Below are 24299 nucleotides of genomic sequence, written 5' to 3'. Positions count from 1 at the left end.
AGTTTCCAAATGTGCAGTTACATGCAAAGCAACGTGTCCGTAAATCGTCCGAATATGCTAAACAGAAAACAACTAAATCAAAGCTCCTCAGAAATCTGCTTCTGCTCAGCATCCTTGTAGGCCTCGACGATCTTGTCCAGCCATGCAGCCATTCTGTAACCGGCCTTGGCAACCTGCTCCTCTAGAACAGGGGCTGCCTTCTCGTAGTACTCGCCCCCAAGTTCCTGACCGACAATAGCGTCGGGTCCCTCGGGTAAAACTGTAGATCCATGTCAGATAAGGTGAAATACAAACTGTTACCAGGGCGATCGCCTTACCATGTGTGCAAACGAGTGCATTAGTCTCTCGGGACCAGGCAAGTGCCGTGTCAATGGGCTTCTCAAAGTCCAGGTCCTTCAACCAGGACTCTTTCGCCTCTGCATACTTGCCATCCGTAATCTCAACAGCAAGCTGGTTGGCCCATTTGTTGGCTAGTTTGGATGGGTCGCCGTGAAGGCCGCCCAGAAGTTTCTCGGCAATGGAGCTATCCCAAACGTGGTGGAGGTTGAAATGTTTACCATCAAATATCACTGAGAGTCCATTGCCTCCCTTTTCAACATCTTCGTTGTGCAGAGGTTGGTGGAGATCGCCGACAAAGTGGACAACAAACTTGGCGGCCTGGTTGCGCCTCCAGAAGGGCAGCTCGGGCTCGACTGACTGCTGGGTATAGTTGTGCAGGGCGGTGATGACACAACCATCGTCCTTGCAGTCGCGTTCATAATCGACATCGCAATTATGAGGCGGGCGGTCGTGAGCGTCGATGAAGTGAAAGTTCTTGGAGAAGCGGCCCCAGTTCGTGTATCGGATTGAGTCTGCCCATGAAGCAATCTTGGCAAGATAGTCCTCCTCATCGTTATACAGAATATACTTGAAATGCGCTTCGGTCGTATTGGCAACAAAGTGGCTAGCAAGGTAGGCAGTGGTCATGTGGCCAAGACCTATATTTGTGAGCTCGTCATAAAGACTGGTTTCATGATGTGATGAACTTACTGCCCCAGGCAAGAGTTGCGGGCAAGTTGGCCAGCCCAAGAGCCAGTGCACCGCTAGAGAGCTTCATACTGAGGGCGAGGGGGGTTTACGAACGATGAAGTGCTTATGGATGAACGTGAATACTAGATGGTGAAGGTTGATGTTGATGGTCACAGGATGGAGGAAACAAAACAAGACTAGAACTTTGAGGATGCGAGCGCAGATGTTTAAAGGAAATAACCCTTGAGCTTGAGAAAGAGGCGGATTCTAGATCGGCCAAAGCGTTTGAAGCTACAGAGCTGAACGCGAAGTGGTTGGCTATTGCGTACGCACGTTGCCTCAGTCTGGAGCATGATCAATCGTCTCTCATGAGCTGCCAGGGGTCCAAGCTAGGCTGCACGGCTGGGGGGCGGGACGGGGAGCTGCTGGAGTAGCAACTTGGGGCGAATCATGGGGAAGCATGCGTTGCTCCACGCGAAACACTAAAAGCGTGGCTGGGAAGGGAGACAAAGTTGGCTAAGCTGAGCTGAGCTGGAGTTGTGAATCTACCCTATAACCAATGACTGATAACAGTTGAGTGGCTTATAACTAATTTGGAACCAACGTTGATATTTTCATCATGATATTTCATCTATCAAGGACTATATCATGGCAGTAAGAGTCAACATCAACTTTGTTATCGGAGGTGTCCGAAAGACTTAAGGGTCTCTCACCTCTTTCTCTTCTCACTCACGAAAAAAGACTCACGCGCCTTGGAATCCCCATATTTTAGCTCACAAGATCGTCAAGCCCAGTGCGTTACTGTCTACGATAAGCGCTCGTTAACCAGCCAATACACAACCAGTAGTTACCAAAGGACAGTGATAAGACATCCACTATCAGAACCGACAACGAACGGGACTCCCTTATCAGACAGGGCTGGGAGTGCTTTTTGCCTTGGATAACCGTTCTTACAGTTAGTCAACAGCTAACTCTAACTCTTTTTTTTGCTTCTGTTTTTTACTTTATTCTCTTTCTATGTGTCCAACAAAGAGGTCGAGTTGATAAAGTGTGACGAGAAACGAACGGTTCTGAATTTCAACACTTGGGTTGGACAAAACACGACCCTTGTTTTTGTAACAAGATCTACACACTTGCTTAGCTTATTTGCTTCGTGCAGATAACTAGATCCCGATTTCGTTCCTTCTTCCTCTGTCGCTCGGTGCCCTCGTGATACCCACCTTTGTCGCACCACCTCCTCTTATTCTTACTATACTTGGTCTTGGTCCCATACTTGGATTTGCTTTTACCTTTTCCTCTAATATTCTTCTTTCCTACCGTTCCAATCTTTACGGCCAGACGACGATAACCTTGCCATGCCCCTGTTGGCTTCAACCTCAATCGCCGCTGCGGCGCATGCGTTACCAGTCACGTTAGCTTTGTCAGGTATCTTTGGCAGCATCAGTTTGACTTCTTGGATATGTCTTTTGGTGCGTCTCTCTCTCATTCGCGCGTCTTTGCGTTGCATTTTGCAACTGCAATGGTTGTCGCATGCTCTTTGTCCAAACTTAGACTGACAATTCCCTGCAGCTACCCCAATTGTTCGCCAACTACAAGGCCAAGAGTGCTGATGGCCTCAGCATGGCCTTCCTCATCGTCTGGCTCTTGGGTGACGTCACAAATCTCATCGGTAGGTTCCCATTGCGAAGCGCATTCCTCCATACATACCCCAAAACAAATTTTGTATCGAGACAAATACCATTGTTACGCCATTTTCGACGCCCTTGTCAGAAAATTTGTTATCGGCTAGAAGTGGCTTGCGCCCACGCCAACCTTCATGCTTGCTAACTTTGTATCTTCAGGAGCCATGTTCACTCGCCTAGCTCCCACCGCCGTTGCCCTGGCAGGCTATTTCTGTCTTGCCGATATTGTCCTCATCGGCCAAGCCGTTTACTACAACGCCCTCAATGCCCGCCGAGCCAGTCGTCCTGAGGAAGCAAGACCAGTTGACCCTTCAGAGGAATCGCCTCTCATCAACCGATCGCGCCGACGAAGCTCTTCTTTTGGCCTCCCGGGGTCTCAGAGACGCCATGCGACACATACCGAGTCCTCAATGGAGCCATTGAGGAAAATCGTGACCGGCGAAGACGAAACACCCGATAGCAGCCCTTGGGTCCACAACACTCTGAGCCTGCTCGCTGTATACGTCATTGGGTTTGCTGGCTGGTTTGTCTCATACAAGGTCGGCGCCTGGGAGAGTGGTGACCCCGGTACCCCCGATGCACCTGAAGATGCACAGACTCCAATTGAGCTTGCAGGACTCGTCTTGGGATACATCAGTGCAGCTCTTTATCTCTGGTGCGTTTTCCTTCACAAGTGAAGTTTGATGGTCATACTAATGCGTCGTAGTGCTCGAATTCCCCAGATCATCAAGAACCACCGAGAAAAGTCTTGCGAAGGTCGGTCTCACCTTTTCCCTTTGAGTATAACGTCGGTAGACTAACACTCTATAGGTCTTGCATTGCTTTTCTTCATGCTATCTATGAGCGGAAACCTCACATACGGTATCAGCCTGGTCGCCTACTCCCAAGACAAGAAGTATCTGCTCAACGCGCTTCCCTGGCTACTTGGTTCTCTGGGTACCATTGCGGAAGATCTCATCATCTTCGCGCAGTTCCGAATCTACTCCAACGTTGACCGAGAAAGCGCCGTTGAGCCCTAGTCGTCAATTGACTGTATGAACGACGTAGCATCGAGCTTAGAAAGTATAAGAGGACGGGTTTGGGAGGTCTAACGTGCATGAACTGGCGTTTCATTCATATGTTTGACATATCTTGTTTTGGTTACACGGCGGATGGGTCGAGATTGGGATAAATCCTCAGGATAGAGGTATATACGAGACATTTTATGGTTTTTCTCTTTGAATCAATTCAACAAACATTTCAACATGCTTCTGATGTCATTGGACTTAGGACTTCAAGACATGACCTATCGTAAAAAAACATGGACCTTGAACTAAACGACAACTCGACCCATCCACTAATATCCTCACCTCAGGGTATTAGAAAAATTGACCGGTATAAGCATAAAAGATAAAATTATTAGGGCAGCTTATGCTACTTAGACGATACTCTTTAGGCTATTTATTTTTGTAACCTAGGACTTAAGAGATTAACTTTTCTGCTACCCCTTAGTGAGGATATTAATTCATAGGTCGAGTTGTCGTCTCATGCAAGGCCCGTGTTGTTTACGATGGGTCATAGTTACCTACTATCTAATCTAGAAGTTTAATGATCGGCACCGGCCATACCCTTGTACCTCACCGCCCAAATTCTGCCAGTCTTCTGCCGTGCTTCACCGCTTTAGTATCTCGAGGTGCTCCTTGGTATTTCTTCTTCTCATCACGCAGAGCTTGATCTACAGGCCACAAACCACGGAAAATGGCTCCGAGCCACAATGCACGAGCAGAACCTGCCACAACGACCCAGCAACAAGATACTGGCGACGGTTTGTTGGAAATTGTCCTGACTTTGGATAAAATGCCTATCCCCCCACCACCTCCAGCATCGAACACGTCGATGGATTCGGACGACTGGCAACTTGGCGAACCAGTGCCCTCCGACGTTTACCAGAGCTAGTTTAAAGTTGAAAGCACTTTTATCGAACACGAACCCCCCAACCTAGCAGCCGGCAAATTGGCAAAGTTTACTAATGAACACAAATCTACTGCGAATCGACTAAAGTTTGTCCGGGTACTGAATTTTGCGAGGGGTCCTTCGGATAGTGTAGCATAGAGTGCTGCATATCTTGGCTTCGGAACACCTGCTGGTTACATAACTTTCGTTGACAGAGACAGTAAGTTCCACATCCACTCAGCAATTTTCACCTCAGGCATATGTGCTAACCCATGATTCTAACAGTTTCTCGAGTTGCTCGACGCTACTCAATGAGCTACCTTGAGCATCGAAAGAACTTCTCTACAACCGGCAATAAGCGATCCCAACGACAGGATAACGTGAAGGACCTATGGTCCCTAGTTTCCATTCTGGACCGTGAGCACTATGGTCTACAACAGCGCTTACTTCGCACTGGCGCAACCATTGTCTGGAAGGGTAATTCCCGTCTTATCCGTTCCACTGATGAGGATGAAGTTGCACCCTCCCTCGGTGAAATTGATACCCTTCGAAGCCAAGTGGCAACAATCTTCGCTATCTTACGACATTTCCCGAACGGGTTTCGTTCATACATGAAAATCCCTGACAGGCCTGAGGAATATGTCTAGGGTTTCTCCCATGAGGACTGGTTTTGTGCCAACGTCTGTCTTCAACGCTACCTTCTTCGACGACAGAAACACAAAAATATCACGATAAAGGACACTACAGGTGATATCAAGGATTGGCCAGGCTTTATCCAGCCTGCAGCTGGCCCTAATAACGATGAAGAAGACGATGACGATAATGAGCCCCCAGATGCTAATATCATTCGTTCTCTGGAGGCAGAGCATACCCTGCTAGGCGACGATTGGCTCAATGACATGCCTCTTGACAGCGACAAATATGCCAAACAGTCGGACATCATCGATGCCTTTGGTGAAGAGGTCGCTGACCAATTTGAGTTCGATTCTACCACTGAAAGAGTCCAGAACTTTCTTGTGATGCTTGCTGAGTATATTACCACTGGTATTTCAGCGATGCTAGTGGAGGCTAACCCCTCCTGTGACCCTTTCGAGGAGGGCGAAAAGCAGCGCGCCAAACTCAAACTTCCCCCTCCTAAGTACCCTTCAGCTAAAGCTCTAGGGTATCTTCACGATATGCTTCTAAAGAGGGCTCACGTTGCCTATGACAAGACGCTGCCTCGCTCTGAGCTGGCGAAATTACGCCCTAGCAACGAAGATGTTGACCCCGAGTATCAAACTGCTTCCAATCAACTTGAACTTCAGCGGGGTGCGCAGGATCTAGAACTTACAGAGGAGGACCCGAACACGTCTAACAGGCAGTTTCATGGTGTCCAGAATCTTTTAGGGGAGTTTTTACCAAATCATGATCTTGAGCAGGTCTGCCGAGAGGTAGGCATCACGGACTGGCGAACTCTAGAACTCAATCCAGAACATGCGCCTGTTACTCTGGGAAGCCTAAAGCAAACACAGCAGCTTTTTGATCAACTGGCTCAGGATCATGAAGATTTAATGGTAAGATCATCTTCTGTCTTTTACGCGAAACCTACTAATCTATTCGACAGGCAGCTAGAACTATCATTCTCTGCGCCTATCACACAGCTATTCGCCGTTTTGCGACCGTGAATGGGGAGGTCGTCGGCCGTTCAAAGCTGGGACCAGACCCTGGTCTTCAAATTGATGATGATGAGAATGACTTGGACGACGAGGACCTCGAAGTCCAAGACACACTTGATAATGACGAGGCCGTCGTGCTACGAAAACTCGCCCTGAAAAACGTTCAGCTATACCGCCTTGTTCTTGACGAAGGGCACGCTGTGAAGAACGTGAAATCTATAATGAACCAAATCCTTCAACAAATGGAATATGACGCGATAATGATTGCGTCCGCCACAATCCTTTCGAACCATATCCGTGATTTCTATGGGTACATTGAACTCATTTGGGACAAGGATCTGCCTTTCTCATGGGACGATTGCACATCGGAGAAGGCGGGTACTTGGTATGACATTGCGACATGGAAGAAGCTTACTCAAGGCTATGACACCGAGGACATTGATTGACGCGGGTCGAATTTTTCGCAGGACAAAGGACAAAGTGGTTGTTCCACCTAATCTCACCGTTCGACAGATCCAGAGGGAAGAAGAGTACAGACGCCACATTAAAGACACAGGCGAGCCCCTGTTTCTCATGAACCCGCAACTCTTCTACTCCTTTGCAAACTCTTCCCGTCACTCGCCACTCTTTGCGCAAAGTGCAATTTGCACTATCATGCAGATGTTATGTGTTCGACGATCCATGCTGAGCCAGATGACGTTGCCAGATGGGTCGGTGACATGGCCTGGCAAGGGCATCCCGGCCCTACTTTGCAATGAGGTCGAGCTGAACCTCCCTGAGCAAGTCAAGCCCAAATTACACCAGGCCATTAGACGTCTTCATGCGAACTTGATTACCCAAGGACCTCGAGTGAAGAAGTTCAAGTCTGGTCACGGCGCCAAGGTCAGTGGCCCAGCTGTTCAATGGAATTGTAACGTGCTGCGAAGAATGGTTCTTGCATCGACAAACGTGCACAATCTCAAGATGACCTCTCCTCTTTTACGTACCACGAAGCTGCTGAAGGATATTGGCACCCAAAAGATTATGGGCCACCAAGTCAAGGACGCGCCTCATCATCGCCATAACAAGAAGCCCCGGCCACTATTAACCTCGAGTGTCGACGACCCTTCTGAGGTACTCACTCCAATGCAGGAGAAGCAACGGGAAGGTTTGCAGCGCCGGCAGCGTCCTGAAGCCGCTGCTGGAACGGCTGAGATGAACAGGGTCGCTGCGAGCGACCCTACCATGGGCCTTCAATGGGAATTCTACCTGACAAGAGACTCTGCCAGGGAGCTTTTCCCAGAGGCAGCAATCAACCGTGTTAGATGGATATGATGGGACTCGCCCAAGTATTGCTGGACCTTGGCCAAGGTTCTTGAATTGCACCTCAAGGGCGAGCGCGTCCTCGTCTATGTCAACAACCCTCTCACATCTGCTATGATCCTCGCTATGCTTGAGGCTCTGGGTATCCGAACCTTATCGATCCAGAGTAAGCATTCTCAGGGCGAGCGGGATAGTGCGGTGAAGAAGTTTAACTCTGCAACTATGCCTATTAGCGCCCTTGTCACATCCCTCCAGCTGTCAGGTTTCGGTGTGAACTTTCACTTGGCCTGCCACCATGGCATTATTGTCGAACGCCCGTAGAACCTTGGTACTCAGATCCAGGCTATTGGTCGACTTTGGCGGACAAACCAGGAAAAAGAAGTTCACTGGTGGGTCCTCCATCAACGGGACTCTTACGATGCTTTTGTGGATGCCCGGAACCTGGAGAAGTATGCCACGACACTGGCTGCAGAGGGGAACATTAATGATTCTATCACAGACGAGTACCGCGTAACATGCGCGTATGAGATCCTGCGTTGCTACCTGGGCCAGGAGAGCAATCGGTACCCCCGCCTCCGTGTTGCTTGGTTCAAAATGGACACCGAGAAGGTTCGGCTCGAGGGGTTCTTCTACACGGCAATTGCTCGTTTCCTCTTTCGGAACCCAGATAGGCAAGACCGACTAACCCCAGAAACAATTGGGGACATTGCTGCCAGGTGGGAACTGGGCAGCGAAATCACAATTGCCCATGTCGAGCCCGGGCACCCAGACTGTCCTCCAACCATGGACCCTGACAATCCGGGATGCATTATCCTCTCTAGTGTGAGGGAACAGGAGAAGGCCTTTAGAGAAAATATGGCCATGTATGGGAGCGAGAATCCCAACAACGATGTTCTTGGGGATGGTAGTGAGGATGAGGGGGCTAATTCTTCTGATGTTCAAATGGTCGATACTCCAGGAAGCACGGCCAGGCAAAGGAAGCGAAAGAGGGATAACGAGTTGACATCAATTTCCACGGTTTAACAGATTTATCCCAGTCTCAACCTATCCACCCTACTGGGTAGCAGAAAAGCTAGTATCCTAAGTCTTAGACTACAAAAATAAATAGCCTAAAGGGTATCATCTAAGTAGCATAAAATGACATACTAATTTTGTCTCTTATGTTCTCAGCGGCCAATTTTCTGATCCATACCTTGAGGCGTCATACCATCTATAGTGGGGGTAAAGCCTACTAACGGCGAGTCGTCTCCGATGACGGGATAAATTTGGTGGGGTTCTTAATAGACTACTGTAACTTTAGACTCACTTGTCCTCAACACCAAAATTTAAAACCATCTGCAACCTCTCATCCGGCATTGAGTGAATTGTCACAGGCAGTGTATCTTTCATTTTAAGCGCTTATATACAGACATATACCCATAATGGCTTCTCAATTCCCTACCAGGAAGTGCGGTATGTCATCCATGGCCCTTATTACAACCCCTCCATCCGGTTTCGCATCCAATGCTCTCATGCCACTTTATTGCCGTCAAACAATGCAATGCTAATTGTTTCTCTCGTATAGGTGTCCTCGGTGCCACTGGCTCTGTCGGCCAGCGCTTCATCCTTCTTCTCGCTCAGCACCCTTACCTCACCCTCCACGCCATTGGCGCCTCATCTCGATCTGCTGGCAAGAAGTACAAGGATGCTGTTCGATGGAAGCAAGCCTCTCCCATGGGCGAAATCGCCGACATGGTTGTTAGAGAGTGCAAGGCCGAGGAGTTCCAGGACTGCGATGTTGTATTCAGTGGTCTTGATTCGGACGTCGCTGGCGATATTGGTATGTCTCTTCTTCATGTCTCATGATACATGCTTATTAACAATTCTTGCAGAGATGGCTTTCATCAAGGCCGACATCCCCGTCTTCTCCAACGCAAAGAACTACCGCCGCGACCCTCTAGTACCTCTCGTCGTCCCTACCGTCAACCTCCCTCATCTCGACCTCATCCCCCACCAGCGTTCCGTCCACAAGCTTAACAAGGGCTTCCTCGTTTGCAACTCCAACTGCGCCGTCATTGGTCTTGTCGGACCCTTCGCCGCCCTCCAGGCTGCCTTTGGACCCATCTCTACCGTTTCCATCGTCACTCTCCAGGCCGTCTCCGGTGCCGGTTACCCTGGTGTTTCCAGCATGGATGTGATCGACAACATCGTCCCTTTCATCTCAGGTGAAGAGGATAAACTCGAGACAGAAGCCCGCAAGATTCTCGGCCGTCTCGATGATAATGGCACTGCCTTTATTGACCAAGAGGGTCTTCGAGTCTCTGCTACTTGCAACCGCGTCCCCGTCATGGACGGTCACACTGCCTGTGTCAGCTTGAGCTTTGAGCGCAAGCCCTCTCCCTCAGCTGAGGAGGTCCGCAAGGCTCTCCGTGACTACAAGTGCGAGGCCCAGGCCCTTGGCTGCCCTTCGGCACCCGAGCCTGCTATCAAGGTCTTTGGTGATGACGAGCCTGACCGTCCTCAGCCCCGTCTCGATCGCGACCTTGGCCGTGGTTATACTGTGAGTGTTGGCCGTGTACGTGAGGATGAGGCCGGTATTTTTGACATTAAGTTCACTGCTCTGAGCCACAACAGTAAGTTTATTACTCCGTCTTTTCAAAAATCGACTCATACTGATTATTACAGCCGTCATTGGTGCTGCTGGTTCCTCGATATTGAACGCCGAGGCTGCCATTCTCAAGGGTTATATCTAAACAAAATATGTAGGACAAGGGAAATTGCAAAAGGTTTATTAAATAGGACACAATAGAAAGGAGTATTTATTGGGAGCTTCATACCTGACCACGAGATAAGCCATTACAGTCGTGGGCCAAATGCTTATTAGTGGATCTGTTAAAGATTGGATGACTTAAACAAAAGTAAGCTAAAGGCAGTGTTTATACATTTATCGGGGCCATTTATACCTACGTAGTGAGCATGATTCCATTTAGAACTGCGGTAGAGAAGCGATTTGAATATGCTAATGCTAATTACCTATTCAAGATCGTCTGTGAAATACACACAGCCGCCGACCAAGGGTATACCTAGTATCTATTCCCATTCCAGCGCAAGTGTCGTAACACCCATAATGCGCGTCCCAATAACTATAACCAAATTCGTCCATGTGATCTAAGCTTCAATAATCCATGTTGTGCTCTGTATCCCAGTGCGCCAGCTGCCCATCCTATTGCGCCAGCCAACAAATACCACAAAACTCCAATGATATACAAACAAAAGTCCATCCCATGGCGTACTGACTGTTTCAGTAAGCAGGCTGTGCGTAGCATCAGTCTCAGCGGCTGCGGTCCTCGGGAGAAGGCGATCTCGCCCTAGTGAGGCCGGAGAAAATGCTCAGCCAGCCATCATGCCGGCTCCATCGCGAGGACCTGGGATCGGACGAGTGGATACCCTGCTCAAGGTCCGACTCTCGATCATCGTCGCGTGCCCCAGAGCCTTCAGCAATGGTTCCTTCGTCGTCGTCGTCGTCTTCTTCATCGCTTGCGTCGTCCCGGTATGGTTCATAATGGGGCTCGGAAGATGAGCCGTGAGCGAGGGATCGAACAACATCGCCCTTGCAAATAGGGCAAGTTCGTCGGCGGGTAGTCAACCAAGGGGTGCTGGAAATGGTTAGCAATTGAGCGTAAAAAGACGGAATATTCGTTACTTACATGCACTCGACATGAAATTCGTGGCCGCATGGCAGACTCATAACTTGGCTTACACCGTCGACGTATTCTTCGAGGCAGACGACACACTCGACTTGGCGTCCCATATACTTCTTCCATTCGGCAGAGAAACCACCTGAACCCTTTTCACGCTCATTTTTAGCATTATTCTTAGTCGCGTTTGAGGGCGTTGGGATCGCTTCGCTAGGTGTCGATCGTGTTTCATCTGCAGGTGCACCGGATGAGCCTCTTGACTGAGGTCTTGCCCGCGAGGGAGATTCTTGAAGAAGAGGAGTTGTAGGTGTTGGTGCAGATGGCGAAGGCGTTCTCGGGGTAAGAGGTGGTGAAGGAGCGACTGTGTGAAACGTGCGGACGGGGAGACGTTCCACGACGGACTTGGGGGCTCTCCAGCGTCTTCGGCGGATTCGAGCGCGAAGAATGAGTAGGGCGTATACGACGGTCAATGTGACCAACGGACTGATGACCAGTACGAGAAGCGTGTCGAAAAATGGACTAGCATTACTCGTGGGTGTGATGGTGACCCAAAGGCCATCGTGTGCGTCATCGTCGACTTCGTCGGAGTCCTCGTCGCTTTCGCCGGAACGGTCGATGGTAAAATCGAGCGCGTTATCTTCGTCTTCGGTTAAGAACTCAACGAGAATTTCTTCTTCATCCGGCTCAAAATCGTCTTCGTCCGTGTCGTGGAGGGAATGGGAAACCTTGGGTGGGAGAATAGGCTTGTACTTTCTAAAGGTAGCCTCTTTCTTCAAATCATCGAAATTGTCCTCGGACAGAAGAGGAGTTCGAATCTTCTTGGGTGATTCTCTAGTTGCCCTGTTCTTTCGGCTGACTGTCTTTCTGGAATATCTAACAGCTGTCTTTCGCTTTCTTGAGGCAGGCTTGGCAGAGCGCTTTTTATGTTGAGTGGTGTCGGCGGATCGTCTATCATGAGTTGAAGCGGTAATAGTAGATTTGACTGCGTCTTTGCGATGCTTCTTGGACTTGGGACCTCGCTGGACTCTTAAAACGGGGTTGCCCTGGTTATCTAGTGTATCTTCGATAAAGCTGCCGGGCTGTGTAAGCGCAGACAGCAGCTGTGCGGTGGTACGGGCAGTAAAAACAGATGGAATGGTGACATTATCAACTTCGGGACCATGCGCAAACATTTGGATGAGAGGGCCGCCTTTCTGATTATCGCCAACAATGACAGCGAGAGCGCCTCTTCGTTGTGCCCACATTACTTTATCGAGAAAGCCGCAGCCGCCTCGCATGATGAGGGCAACCTTGCCGTCGATTTCGGCATGGTCGTGCGTCGCAGAAACATGGCTAGAGGTGGTGTGACCATTACCAGCATTAGGGATAACGACCCTGCCTCGCTTGGCGCGCGCCGTTGTGCTTGATTTGATACCAGCAATAGAAGGGACAGCAGCTCTCAAAGCTTTGTGTAAAGCAATGGTCTCGGCCCTCTCATTCCATCCTGGAACATCGCTGCAGCCCAACTCGCCAGTGCCATGTATAAGAGCGTCTTCTGCAAAGCCGCTACCGACCCATAATTGACCACTTAGACCGCGGATGGCTAGTTTGGGCCCAAAAGCGGCGGGACGGGCGGCAAAGGAAGTGCTGTTGTCGTCGGTCAAGCTGATGGCAGCATTTGGTGGGAACAGAGAGAATGGCGTGTTGTAGTACATAGAGTTCCAGGCGGACTTTGGTGATTTTTCTGAGCTGTCGTTATTGTCATTGTCATGATCGTCATGAGACCCTGAAGGCCTAAAATTGGTATTTGTTGTTTTGGTCTTGAACTTCTTCCCAGCGGGGTAATCTGCGTATGCGGATCGAAGCGTGGACGATATAGCTCGGCAGAAGACTAGGAGAGAAATTGCGACGAAGAGTATGAGGACGAAAACGCGTGGAGGACGCATTTTGAATGGTAGGCAAGTACCTCCAAGACTGAATGGAGAGTAGAGATAGCAAAAGGAAAAGGAAAGAGAGAGGAAAGAGGAGTAGAAGGATAAGAGAGCAGGAAGAGAGAGAGGAGAGGTTGGTTGGTTGGTTGGTGAGCTGAGGTGTGAGTGAGGTGACTTTGGGGTCAGTCGGAGATATACCAAAGACGTCACCTCGGGCCTAGACCGATCATCAGTTGATTAATGCAGTTTTGCCTGGTCTGGTCTGGTCCGTCCTGGCAGTCAGGATGGAAGGTCGGATGAAATTATCCGGATAAAGAGAGAAGAGACGATAGGAAACTATAACATGGTTCTGTGGATTGTGTGGGCTTTAAAAGAGAAATATGTTGAAAACAACAAGAGTTTATGCGGTACTATGCAACGAGAAGCTTTGGGATGAGGATGCAATGGAGAACAAGGTTGATGTCAGTGTGGCTGATTGATTAGAAAGTTAAATCGATCATCCATTCAGAGAGTGGAGAGAGAGAGCCTTGACGAGGTGTACAAAAGAAACAGAATGAGAAGCAGAAGCAGAGAATAGACGACAACTCGAGTAGGTAATCCCGTCTAGGCGTGAACTATGGGAAAGGAGCCGCTCATAAGGTCACTCACGCACCAGCAAGTCCAATAAAAACTACAACATGTCAGTGACGACAAAGACATAAGAAGCTAAAGCTGATGAGAGGGGCCGTCTAGAGGGGGAAAAGACAAAGACCGCACGCGGCATACTGCGAGCCATGTGCCGTAAGTGGAGATTTTCTGGGCGGGGCTTTCAGAAACAGAAACAGACTACAGGGGGCCCGCCGGTTACAGCGCTCACAGCAGGGGCGGGACCCTCTGTTTACTTGCTCGGTCTGGTCACTTGGGCTGGTTCTTATTGTCATGGAACTCACGGACAGCAAAGCAAAAAGCTTAGCCTTGAGTTGCTTGCCTAAGCGGAGATGTTAAACTTTGGATACCACCCAACATCGATCGTGTCAGGATCAGTTGATCAAGTAGAAGAAGAATATCTTTTGGTTATAAATGGGTGCTGGCTTTGACTGAGACCATGATAACCGCTCCGAAACCTGCATGTCTCTCCATCATGGATCCAACCCAACCCCAACTCAGCTGGACAACTCTCGTAGGGTCCTTTGCTTTTCTGAGTCTAGGCTGTCATGATCAGGCGCCTGCCCGCCAAAAGACCAAACCAAAACCAAAACCAGGGTCTTGTTCGGCTTGTCTTGGCCGTCGCATCACGTCACATTACAGAACCTGAAGAGGGGGCCCTTGAGACTCCCCCAGCCATCTGTGAGCTAAGTAATCGGGGTTAGGCTTGACGCCGCAAAGTCAATCACGCTGTTCCTGATTCTGTCTGTTTGTTTGTTCCTAAAGAACTCTACGACTCAGCTCTCTGATTGTACCGCAAACAGCTTGAGCTGTTGTGCAATAAATGCTCTCGTACAAGTGCAACTTCGTAATTCATTAGTCAAAATAAAGTAATACTAATAGGGTACAGGAGTGTCAAGATCGCGTGTTATTGTTCTGTCGCTGGTGAAACGGTTGGATCTCCCTGTCGATATAGGTTTGTTTCCCTTATCCATGCAGCCTGTCAATTTTATTCACGGACCCTGACACGTGAGAGCGTCAGGTGAGCTTACAGAACAGACACCTTCTGTCTTTGGTACTTGCTCATTGGTAAAAAGATGAAATGGCATCTGAAATTCAGAATTCAAGAAACAAATCTGGTAAACTCGGCATCTCAAACCCACAATGGATAGCCGACATATCCAGACAACAATCTCATCCATGTTTTGACTTACGCTCCATCCAATGATCTTCGAGGTGCTTGCGCAACACTGAATACGAATTCGCCAATCAATCTCGTATGTAAGATCAATCTAGAAACCCAGCGTCTTTACTTTTGTCCCTCCATATCTCGTACCTGATCTACGGAGGACACATTCCTAATATAGGTAGGTAGAATAATTTCTTACCTTGGTACCTGGTCATGTCAAGTCTGGGCTTAAAATAGATTCATCCCCCCTTGGACCTTGGACTTGGACCAAGTTTCAAGCTGTCATTCTCATCCCTTCATCTAACAAACAAGCGATACAACTCAAATTTAGATTCGCGATAAATAAATCTTCGAGCTTAGATTTAACTCAGTGCCTACTGAATAGCGATCCCTGTTGTCCGTCTTCAGCATCGCTCCATCGGTATCACAGCCTTGAAGACTCAAGTCGTAACCAATCAGTCGTGTATTCTATCGTATTCTTGTTTGTGTTACCAACCCAACTTAGCTATGTCTTGTTTCTTTTGGTCTAACATGGCGTTGGGATATCCATGTCACTACGCTACTTGACCTTTGTTGCCCGGATTCAGGCACCAAAGTCTGTTTCAAAACTTAGTTGAACCTGCTATTAATCATATCCATGCGTGTATCCGGACCCTTGATAATATTTCCTGCTCGTCTGCACCGGATTGGGCGTGATTGTGGAGGCATTGCATCTAGGCTCCCTCCTTCCATCGGCCAGCCGATTGTCCGCCTCCAATCCGTCTATTCATACGTCAATGTCTTTCATAAGACGGCTCCTTATCGTGATAAAGTGTCACCAGAAGTCCATAGCCCAAAACAAGGCAGTGGGTGTTACGCTATGTCCAATCATCGCTGAATCAGTGTCTCGGTTCACAACCTCTATCCAAGCCGTCCCACCGGCCGTAACCGCGTTCAAAGATTCAATCTTCTGATTGTAGCACTCCGTCGGCCCCGATTACCTTGCCAACATCCCAGGCTCGCTTTTCTCCAGCCTTGGACCATTGCACATTTTCTTTCAAATTCTCCTCTGTACCACTGGCTCGTTGTATCTGCTCATCAGCGAAGCCGGCTGCTTTCAATCGTTGCTCCTGGTTCTGACGCAGCTTTTGGCGGTCTCTAAACGCTTCCACTGCGTCATCCCAGTTACCACCACCATCATCCTCATCCATTTGTACGTCAGTTTTCGGATCGTATGTCTCTGAAAATCGTCTATCGATACCCGAGGACCCTCCTATGGTTCCTCGGCCCCGGTATTTCGGAGGTGGTGCGGGCCCGATGAGATCTTCCAAAACATCCGAGTCCTCTTCTTGCTCCTCGTTCCGTTTGCGGTCTTCCTTCGTGTCCAGAGGTGATCGATGCCGATGCCTACTCTTAGATTCTCTGGGCGATCGAGACCGTCGCCGGCGTGTAGGCGTTCTAGACCTGTCTCTCCGCTTGTGACTGTGACGACGACGACCTTCTTCCTCCGATTCTCCATCTCTGTTTCGTGATCTGTCGCGTCGCTTGTGCTCTCTCCGCGACTTGTCTGATTGTCTAGAATCGTCGTCCGTCTTACTGCGACGATCTTCTCGCGACAGTCGACCATGGCCGCGATCGCTACGCCTGTTGGAAAAAAGATCGTTTGAATCCTGGTCCTGTTCACGCTCTGGTTTCTGGTCCTTGTCGCTGCGCTTTGAATTCCTCCGCGATGAATGTCCGGCCTCGTCTTCATTTCTTGGTCGCCGTTTGCCGCCTAGAATGGCATGAATATCGCCCATTTGCCGCCGTCTGATGTCGTTCACGTTCGGGTTTGTCTTGCGCCGTTTGATTTCTTCGCTGCGCTCGAGGTCTTTTAATCGCGCCTTGGACTCGGCGGCCTCCTTGGCTAACAGCGCCTTGTTATGATGGTCGGTATCTTTAATAATATGCCGTAAAAATCGGGTGTTCGGTTTCATCATATTCGCAGGTCTGAAGCCATGTCAGCGACAGACGTGCCAAAAGCGATCGGATTATGTTACTTCTTATTCGCGCGGTATGCTTCCATGCCCATGGTTGAGTATTTTAAAGAGCAGTCGCTTGCCTCCTGCGAAAGGAGGTCCGCGACGTAGTCATCAGTTAAAAGTTCGTTGTTTTTCGACATGCTTGCGCGTGTTTGAAAACCCAAAAGTATGAGACACTATCAAGTTATATATGTCGATTTCAAAATTGCGTCAAAAAAAAGTAATTTGAGATTAAGATTCAGCTGTTAAGTCTCAGCTTGAAGTTGCACCTAGGTAATTGATGTCAGCACATCTGCCGTTCCTCACCGCTCCCAAGGATGTAGCCTACCCGCACTAATCCATATCGGGTTCATTGTCAACATCTCATGCGCATCAACTCTTTCATAGATCTACTTACTTTGTTACATCTCCTGCCGTAATATCACTTCGGCAAACGATTGACCTTAAAATGGGACAGCCTGACGCGCAAAAGGTCTTAGATACCTTGACCAAACTCCAATCAACACAAGAAATCTCAATCATCAAACTCAGTGAACCTATCGCAAACTCAAACCCTCAAGATGCACGACAACGTACATCAGATGCGTCCAACTCGGCCTTTGACGCCCTGACCCCTTCAAGCTTAACAGCCGATCTTGCGCATTACAAAGAACTATTCGCCAAGTTACGATTTTCTTATGTGCAACAAGTTACCAAGGAGAAGTTTATCCGCGCCATCGTTGGTGATCCACCTATGATTGTCTCTATGGAAGAGAACCTTGAGCTTGAGAAAGAAAACATGGTTGTCAAAAAGCAGCTCAAAGAGTTAAAGACAGAAGTCGCAGAAATGGTGACCGATCTTGAACGAAGGGGCATCGAACTGAGCAAGAAGTACGAGAGTGTACAGTTTGAAACAGCCGAACTGCGCGAGATGCCCGCCAAGATCGAGGAACTGGAAGCAAGAATTGAAATACTGCGCGAGGAACAAGAAATGCCAGATGGAACCAGCCCCGGCATGAACTTACCACTGGCAAAGACACAAGATCTAGTCAACCAACGAAAGCTTGAGCAGCAGGAACTCGCACGAGAACTAGAGTCCCTACAAGCTAAGGTCCCTCGGAAGAGGAAAGAGGCGGATAGACTCCTCATAGAACTTCAGCCCCTTGAGAACAAACGCCAGAACAGTGCAACTGCTGCGCGTGAGGCAAGGAGGAGAAAGGAAGCCGCCCTGGGTGGTGCAGCAGATGACTTGGAGGAGAGAGCCCGGTGGTGGAGAGCTAGCGAGGGTGTGTTGACCCAGGTACTGGATATCAAGAACTAGGGTTCAGCTTGGGAATGAGGATATGTAAATGATTGTGTTATGGCCGGCGTTACGGATGGAAACATGGTTTGCACATCGATCCAAGTGAATCGGCCTTACATCACGTTCCAACGGCATTCCAGCACCTCGTGTCTTCAAATCTACGTACGGAGGATCGAGTCGGATTAAATTGACTTTTGGAATTGTGAGATCTCTTTGGCTGCCTCTTTTTTCTTCTTTTTATTCCCCAGTAGACTAAGAATAGACATTATGACCGTTTGAAAAGCTATCGGACTTTACGCATGCTGTTGCGAGCATGTCGAAGTGTGGAAGATGTAAATGGTATATAATTATTTGGCTTCGCTTCGGCAGGTGCAGAACTGTACTTAGATGAAGCCTCCATGGCACTGGCCTCTACTGTAATACGTATGTACTCTACCCGGTTAACACTACCTATCGTATCCTGTATAGATAATCCCGCCGCTGTACTTAAGGAGGAGAGCGTTAAGAATAAGATGATATATTTGGCTATTCCTGTCTGCAAAAGGATGGATACTGACGCACTTGTGGCAATACTTACTGGTAATGAGCACTGGATCGATTTCTCCTTTGTCTCTTGCTGCTTGGACGTCGGCGTTGAGTGACTCAATTGGTCTCCCTATCACGTTCGTTAATGTCTTCGGGAACCTTCTCGCCCCGGAATATTGTTTTGCAAAGCTTCACGAAAGGATATAAATAGGGTAAGAGGTAGATTTCAATGTACCTTTTCCTCCTCTCTCTCTAGAGCCCTTAGGCGATGGATTTAAAGGCCCTCTCCAGGAGAATGCACTCGGCAGGGTCCCCAGAGGGTATGAATTAAATTCGCATGAAGATTTGAGAAAATAGCCTCTTTATGATACCTAGATGGAAGAGATGAAGCAAGGGAAAGAGGAGGCTTTGCCTTCTTTATACCGACTTGGTCGGCATTAACTTGTAGTCATAGATATCTCCCATGTTGATAGTGAACTTCGCATCGCGAACAATAGATTGCATCATGAGTCGAATGGATCGGCCAAGGTACAGACATTCATCATCAAGATGCTCACCCTCCAAATCAAGATCCTCAAAAGGGCTCAGGGTATCAGAAACATTGACCGCTATGAGCATAAGAGATAAAATTATTAGGGCAGCTTATGCTACTTAGACTATGATTCTCAGATCACTTATTTCTATACCCTAAGACTGAGGAGACCAACATTTCTGCTACCTAGTAGATCAAACTGACCAAAGCCTATGAAGAGCTGGTCCGGCATCCTGAGAACAACCTGGAACAATGCTTAACCTAGAGGTATTAGATACTCAATTTGACATACTTGCATAAGTCTATAACTGTAAAAGTAAATGAGTAACTATACATTATTGTTCCTCTTGTCGGTTGCCGTCACTTGTAGATTGGTCTGTTCAGTTTCTGAACTCTGAGAAAGTGTGCCAATTTCTACTCCAGTTCTTTTCATCATCTAGGCAAACCATTTGTTGCTGGCAGTAGGCAGTATAGACACTTGACAGTCACTCATGTTTTGCCCTGGAAAGTCCTTCGGTGTAGTGACCTTGGCTGTCTATGGGATCAAGATTTTGCAGTATGATGCCTTACCAGCGTAATAAAGACGTTTCTCTAAGTTTACACTGCAGAATACTTACAGTTTACTGCTGCCTATATTTCAGAGTATAGCATTTCGCTTTTCTCCATCTTCACACCTCTTTTTTGAATCTCCTCTTCATACTCCGAAACCATTTCATCAAACCATCTCGCAACTATGGCACCAAAACACAAGCGACAAGGCCTGTCTCAGGGACCAGGAGATTCCAACCTTGCAGTTGAAGGACTAAGAGTATGTTCGTAAGACTAGTGCGTCGGTTAAAACTTCTTAGGATCAGATAGGCTTGATCAGTGAGTCTGATTGAAGTACATAGGTCTTGTGAGACTGTCAAGTTGAAATGATGATTATGGCGATACACCGCGTAAGTGTTATGTCCTTAACTTGGTCCATCCAGGTAGTACTTGCGTTCGATGTTAAGCAGTGCAGTAAGGGCAGACTTCGTCAGCGGTACATAGCCCATCTTCTTTCAGCCCCTGACTTTCTTCTTCCTGTGATTTCTATGTATCACTACAAAGTATCAGCCGACTCACGAATCGAATACCTACTCCAATAAATAACCTAAGTCGCACATAAGGATACATTCTGATTAGGTCCGTGGTCTCTTGTCTGTGAAATCTTGTTCTCTCTGGCACAGGTGTCTGAGTATCATCAACATCAAATACATCCAACCGCCTTGCAGTGACACAGAACCATGTGATGAAAGACCTGTTTCATGGCCCAGTTACATGTGCCAACTCATTCTGTATTGATGTCAGCGTCAATGACCATTCCCTCACGAGCCAACTTGTTTCGATGATACACTGTGGTTCCCTCCTGGTACCTACCGCAGTGGTCGCCGAAGAGAGTCGCAAAACACCGCGGTGTAGCTTCATCGCAGCCATCTTACTAGTGTTTGGTTGTTGGTTGTACATGAATTTCAAAGCCTAATACTGAATCCAACCTTTTACGTTATTCACTGATGAATGGCTGCCAAACCTCAGTTCGAGACTTGGATAAGCAGGGACAGATCGTGATGCAAGGGGTGCAAGAATATTTATGACGGTGTAGCTGACTGCTGCAAAGAGTCAAAGCAGTGAGAATCTTGGCGATACAATGTTATAAGCCAAGAAGGATGAGACTCTTATTGTTTTAGTAGATGATGGCATGCATTTGTATATATGAGATTCCTTATTCGTCGCAATACGATGCTCGAAATGATGGCGCGCGGCAGAGATGGCCTCTACGGTTTAACGCGCTGACATGAGAGTTTACAGACGCTGAATGAGATCCAATCAAGGAATGACCTGAATGGTATTTGACTTGCCTTTGTTGCAATGAGATCAAGTCAGCGCTACTGTATATGGAAGATTACGGAAATGCCTTAGGTTTGGATTGCATGAGGTAAACCCGCCCGATCAAGGCACATTTTCATATTGTGATACGTGACACCAATAGTTATTCACAAACAAGGCTTTTCAACCCCTTTTTGCCATGGGAGATCAGCATCGCCGAAGTTCTAAAACCCGATCGGATCGTCAAGAACAATACGCGTATCCAAGTTTTGTATGCGACTCGTTTAGGCGGGGAATAGAAAAGACCGACGCGGACACTGTACGGACAAACTGGCTGTGTAACAGAACAGGAGGCCAGTTTAATCGGGACCCGTGAAGCAAAGGCGTCCTTCTAACAACTGTGTTGATTATTTTGTCGGTCAAGGATTGAAAGCCCTCTCTGCTTCCAAGACCGAGAACGAGGAGGGGAATATTGACCGAGCCAAGCTGAGTCTTGGCTCTGCAATGGCGAGCAAGATTACGACAGAGTTTGAAGCTAGGGCGACGATTTCGTATCTCGTTTTCAATTTTCCAACCACTAATTACCGCGCACGATCTCACTCTTGCAAGGCACAGCTCGGTCTTGAGCTTGACAGTCGTGTCTTGTGCCCTACGTTGCAGGGGTACCGCTGCACTTGGCAAGGCATGGTATAGCATGGAGTCGAATCGAATGGTTTACCCAGATCAGTAAAAGCCGGTTCCATATAGCGCGTGTACCTGTGAAAACCAAATAATAATTAGTTACGGCGTATTCATACTGTCGCTCGTTGTACGCGTAGGAGGAGGCTTGGAAGACCTTGGCTGGCCTTGTTACGTGGATAAGCGGGCTAAGCCTCTGCCAGGGAAATGAACAGACAAGCAATCGAGCAAAGCCAAGCTATGCAATTGACGCTTTGCTAGGATTTACGTGATATGTGCCGGTACGGATACTCCTTGTGTGATTTAGGTTGTGACGCCTGAGTCTGCTCTTGGATTTTGTGTTGGATTGTTGGATCATTTGCAGTGGTGATCAACCAATATACAGCAGGTATAGGGTTACAAGGCGTTCGATTGCGGGTGCAAGTGCAACATGATTTCAAGCGGGTTGAAGTCGAGGATGTGGGATGGAACAGAATACGAAATTGAAAGTTGCGTTGTGTCAAGGAACGTCGAGTGTTGGTTGTTGGTTGATGAGGTCGATCTGAACCATGTGAAACCCTGGCTGTAAACATCATGGTGAGACTGCCAGTCTAATTACGTATTTAGTCGACTGTGTGTGTACCTAACCATGGATTAAGAGACGCCATCGCCATGATTGTGTATCGACTGGCTGCTAGACGGCTGATATGCATACAGTACCTAATTCGTGCAAATCTTTTACATGACCTTTTCAGAATTCGGACTCGCTTCGCCATGGAAGGGGCACGGGATTTCCAAATGGAAGTTTGAGGAAGGTAGGGCAGGTACGTACCACCAAGTTAGCAACTGCCTCCCGCATCCCGGCCCCACATATGCACATGCAGTGCTGCACCTCCCTCATGGCATGGCCCATTGACACATCCAATGCCCCACATGATCGCTTTCTCTTTTATCTAAACGAACAACCAAGAAAGAGAATGCGAGGAATGCGAAAAAAACAAAACAAAAAAAAACACACACCGCAGCCTGTTTATCTCTCAGACCATACATGCGCAGACTTGGGTTTCCTATCCCGAATGAACAGACACGACAATTGCGGCCCTCAAGCAAGATATGCATTCATCGTTGCGTATCAGTCTGGCAATTGATCGACGCCAGGTTGTTTCTGGTATGCCATGCGATGTTATCCAATGTAATACGCTTACTGCGTATTACAGATACAAATTCATCGTTAGCCAAAGCTAAAAAGGTTAACCTTCGCGGGACAACAAGGCGTAATCGATGAACAATCCATCGACCACGTTGTCGGTACGATCTATCGCCAAGATGCCCTTTTTGTTACTCAAAGTAGTTACAGCTTACAGCGAAAGGAAGAGAGCCCGTGTTTTCCCAAAGCAATTTCGCTCAAATGGATATGTATCAAATGGCTGAATCCTAAACAACACCCCTGCCTGTTTTCTTCTGCTTCCTGTCTTTTCCGTTCGTTCTTTTTCTCCTCTCTTTTTCGAGGGGCCTTCCTTTTGAATGATGACTCCGTTGACCGAAGCCGTGCCCGTGGCCCCGCTACGCACCGGAGGGTAGCTAAACCCCGAAGGCCGGACTGCAACAATAATTGGTTGGTTTCCTGATGAACTCCGCACTCCGCGGGGCGGTGACCACTGGGGGGGCTCCGCGAAGGAAGTAGCTACGTACTGCACCCAGCGGACAATAGAAAAGTTGGCCTCGATACTCGAGGGTGTAACAATAGATGAGTAAAGTAAATATGGCCAAGACGGCATAAACTGACTTACTAATTTCGTCCTTTAAGCTTCTTGAGGGCACATTTCTGACACCCTGAGCCGTACTTACACTACAGACAAAGGAACAAGCACAAGCTGCATCACTAAAAAACCGCTGACTGATGTTCCCCTGTTCTTCAAACAAGGGTTACGTATTTCTTACCATGAGATCAAAGGCACATGGACTCCTTTTCTGTGTCAGTGACAATTGACTCTTGCAATACTCTGTACTCCATGGCTTGCGTGCATCTCCAAGTTGCAATGGCCCACCCTCACTGATACAGTTGCACTCGTATATACGCTGATGAGAAAGTATAATAATGCAGTATGTTAATGCTGAGTTATTGAGGTTGAAACCTTTCAACTGCATGCATCAAAAGACATACAGTGCAATACAGTGTTATTCTGTACATCAAACCGTTTGTTTCGTCCGTTGCTTCGTCCGACAAGCATGCTAGGGCTGACAGTGACACACATCCCCGACTTTGTCTAGCTGATCAACTGGAATCCTCATGTTAGCTGCTCTTCAAATCAGCTAGCGAAGTGATTAATCAACACAAAACATCCATCGTTCTACTCCCAAAAAAGAATAAAGGCGTAAAAGACGCCATCAGTAACCATATCCACCTGTATTACTAAACTGCCTCGATATCCCGTTATGCCCAGGGTTTGGTTTTTCCCCCTTCACCTAAAAGTCT

The 24299-nt window shown here is 48.1% G+C and overlaps 9 protein-coding genes across 9 annotated transcripts; 5 read left to right on the top strand and 4 right to left on the bottom strand.

The window, feature by feature from the left end:
• Window positions 1–77: 77 nt before the first annotated feature.
• On the bottom strand, window positions 78–1096 carry FGSG_08495 (uncharacterized protein; the record flags this gene model as incomplete). Its single annotated transcript, XM_011321965.1, has 3 exons — window positions 78–259; window positions 318–977; window positions 1030–1096. The coding sequence occupies 3 exons, from the start codon at window positions 1094–1096 to the stop codon at window positions 78–80; spliced, it is 909 nt and encodes a 302-aa protein (XP_011320267.1).
• Window positions 1097–2363: 1267 nt separating this feature from the next.
• On the top strand, window positions 2364–3934 carry FGSG_08496 (uncharacterized protein; the record flags this gene model as incomplete). The annotated part of the gene is made up of 5 exons (XM_011321964.1): window positions 2364–2477; window positions 2578–2677; window positions 2850–3345; window positions 3397–3446; window positions 3501–3934. 5 exons carry the CDS (start codon window positions 2364–2366, stop codon window positions 3707–3709), a joined length of 969 nt encoding a protein of 322 aa, XP_011320266.1. The 3' UTR covers window positions 3710–3934.
• A 1587-nt stretch (window positions 3935–5521) lies between these two features.
• FGSG_13353 (uncharacterized protein) lies at window positions 5522–7591 on the top strand (the record flags this gene model as incomplete). Its single annotated transcript, XM_011321963.1, has 3 exons — window positions 5522–6175; window positions 6226–6662; window positions 6745–7591. The coding sequence occupies 3 exons, from the start codon at window positions 5522–5524 to the stop codon at window positions 7589–7591; spliced, it is 1938 nt and encodes a 645-aa protein (XP_011320265.1).
• A 582-nt stretch (window positions 7592–8173) lies between these two features.
• On the top strand, window positions 8174–8602 carry FGSG_13352 (uncharacterized protein; the record flags this gene model as incomplete). Its single annotated transcript, XM_011321962.1, has 1 exon — window positions 8174–8602. One exon carries the CDS (start codon window positions 8174–8176, stop codon window positions 8600–8602), a length of 429 nt encoding a protein of 142 aa, XP_011320264.1.
• Window positions 8603–8892: 290 nt separating this feature from the next.
• On the top strand, window positions 8893–10403 carry FGSG_08498 (aspartate-semialdehyde dehydrogenase). The gene is made up of 4 exons (XM_011321961.1): window positions 8893–9031; window positions 9144–9398; window positions 9451–10191; window positions 10244–10403. Exons 1-4 carry the CDS (start codon window positions 9001–9003, stop codon window positions 10309–10311), a joined length of 1095 nt encoding a protein of 364 aa, XP_011320263.1. The 5' UTR covers window positions 8893–9000; the 3' UTR covers window positions 10312–10403.
• A 123-nt stretch (window positions 10404–10526) lies between these two features.
• FGSG_08499 (uncharacterized protein) lies at window positions 10527–13181 on the bottom strand (the record flags this gene model as incomplete). Its single annotated transcript, XM_011321960.1, has 2 exons — window positions 10527–11214; window positions 11266–13181. 2 exons carry the CDS (start codon window positions 13179–13181, stop codon window positions 10890–10892), a joined length of 2241 nt encoding a protein of 746 aa, XP_011320262.1. The 3' UTR covers window positions 10527–10889.
• Window positions 13182–14838: 1657 nt separating this feature from the next.
• FGSG_08500 (uncharacterized protein) lies at window positions 14839–17119 on the bottom strand (the record flags this gene model as incomplete). Its single annotated transcript, XM_011321959.1, has 7 exons — window positions 14839–14868; window positions 15005–15040; window positions 15127–15148; window positions 15179–15186; window positions 15358–15447; window positions 15960–16947; window positions 16998–17119. The coding sequence occupies 7 exons, from the start codon at window positions 17117–17119 to the stop codon at window positions 14839–14841; spliced, it is 1296 nt and encodes a 431-aa protein (XP_011320261.1).
• Window positions 17120–17427: 308 nt separating this feature from the next.
• FGSG_08501 (uncharacterized protein) lies at window positions 17428–18279 on the top strand (the record flags this gene model as incomplete). The annotated part of the gene is made up of 1 exon (XM_011321958.1): window positions 17428–18279. One exon carries the CDS (start codon window positions 17428–17430, stop codon window positions 18277–18279), a length of 852 nt encoding a protein of 283 aa, XP_011320260.1.
• A 2029-nt stretch (window positions 18280–20308) lies between these two features.
• Window positions 20309–20776, bottom strand: FGSG_13351 (uncharacterized protein; the record flags this gene model as incomplete). Its single annotated transcript, XM_011321957.1, is given in 4 exon segments — window positions 20309–20392; window positions 20426–20600; window positions 20672–20715; window positions 20720–20776. Coding segments are annotated over 4 exon segments (360 nt in total).
• Between the last annotated feature and the right edge of the window lie 3523 nt (window positions 20777–24299).

The sequence above is a fragment of the Fusarium graminearum genome, chromosome 2 (genome assembly GCF_000240135.3).
Source record: "Fusarium graminearum PH-1 chromosome 2, whole genome shotgun sequence".
Lineage (NCBI taxonomy): Eukaryota > Fungi > Ascomycota > Sordariomycetes > Hypocreales > Nectriaceae > Fusarium > Fusarium graminearum.
The sequence above is the reverse complement of the archived record's forward strand: the minus strand, read 5'-3'. Positions and strand labels throughout refer to the sequence as shown.

Bases quoted from the DNA above. Each gene is read 5' to 3' on its own strand.
- FGSG_08498 (XM_011321961.1), top strand. From the start codon at position 9,001: ATGGCTTCTCAATTCCCTACCAGGAAGTGCG. The intron at 9,032-9,143 runs GTATGTCATCCA...TCTCTCGTATAG, and splicing joins ATTCCCTACCAGGAAGTGCG to GTGTCCTCGGTGCCACTGGC. The intron at 10,192-10,243 runs GTAAGTTTATTA...TGATTATTACAG, and splicing joins CACTGCTCTGAGCCACAACA to CCGTCATTGGTGCTGCTGGT.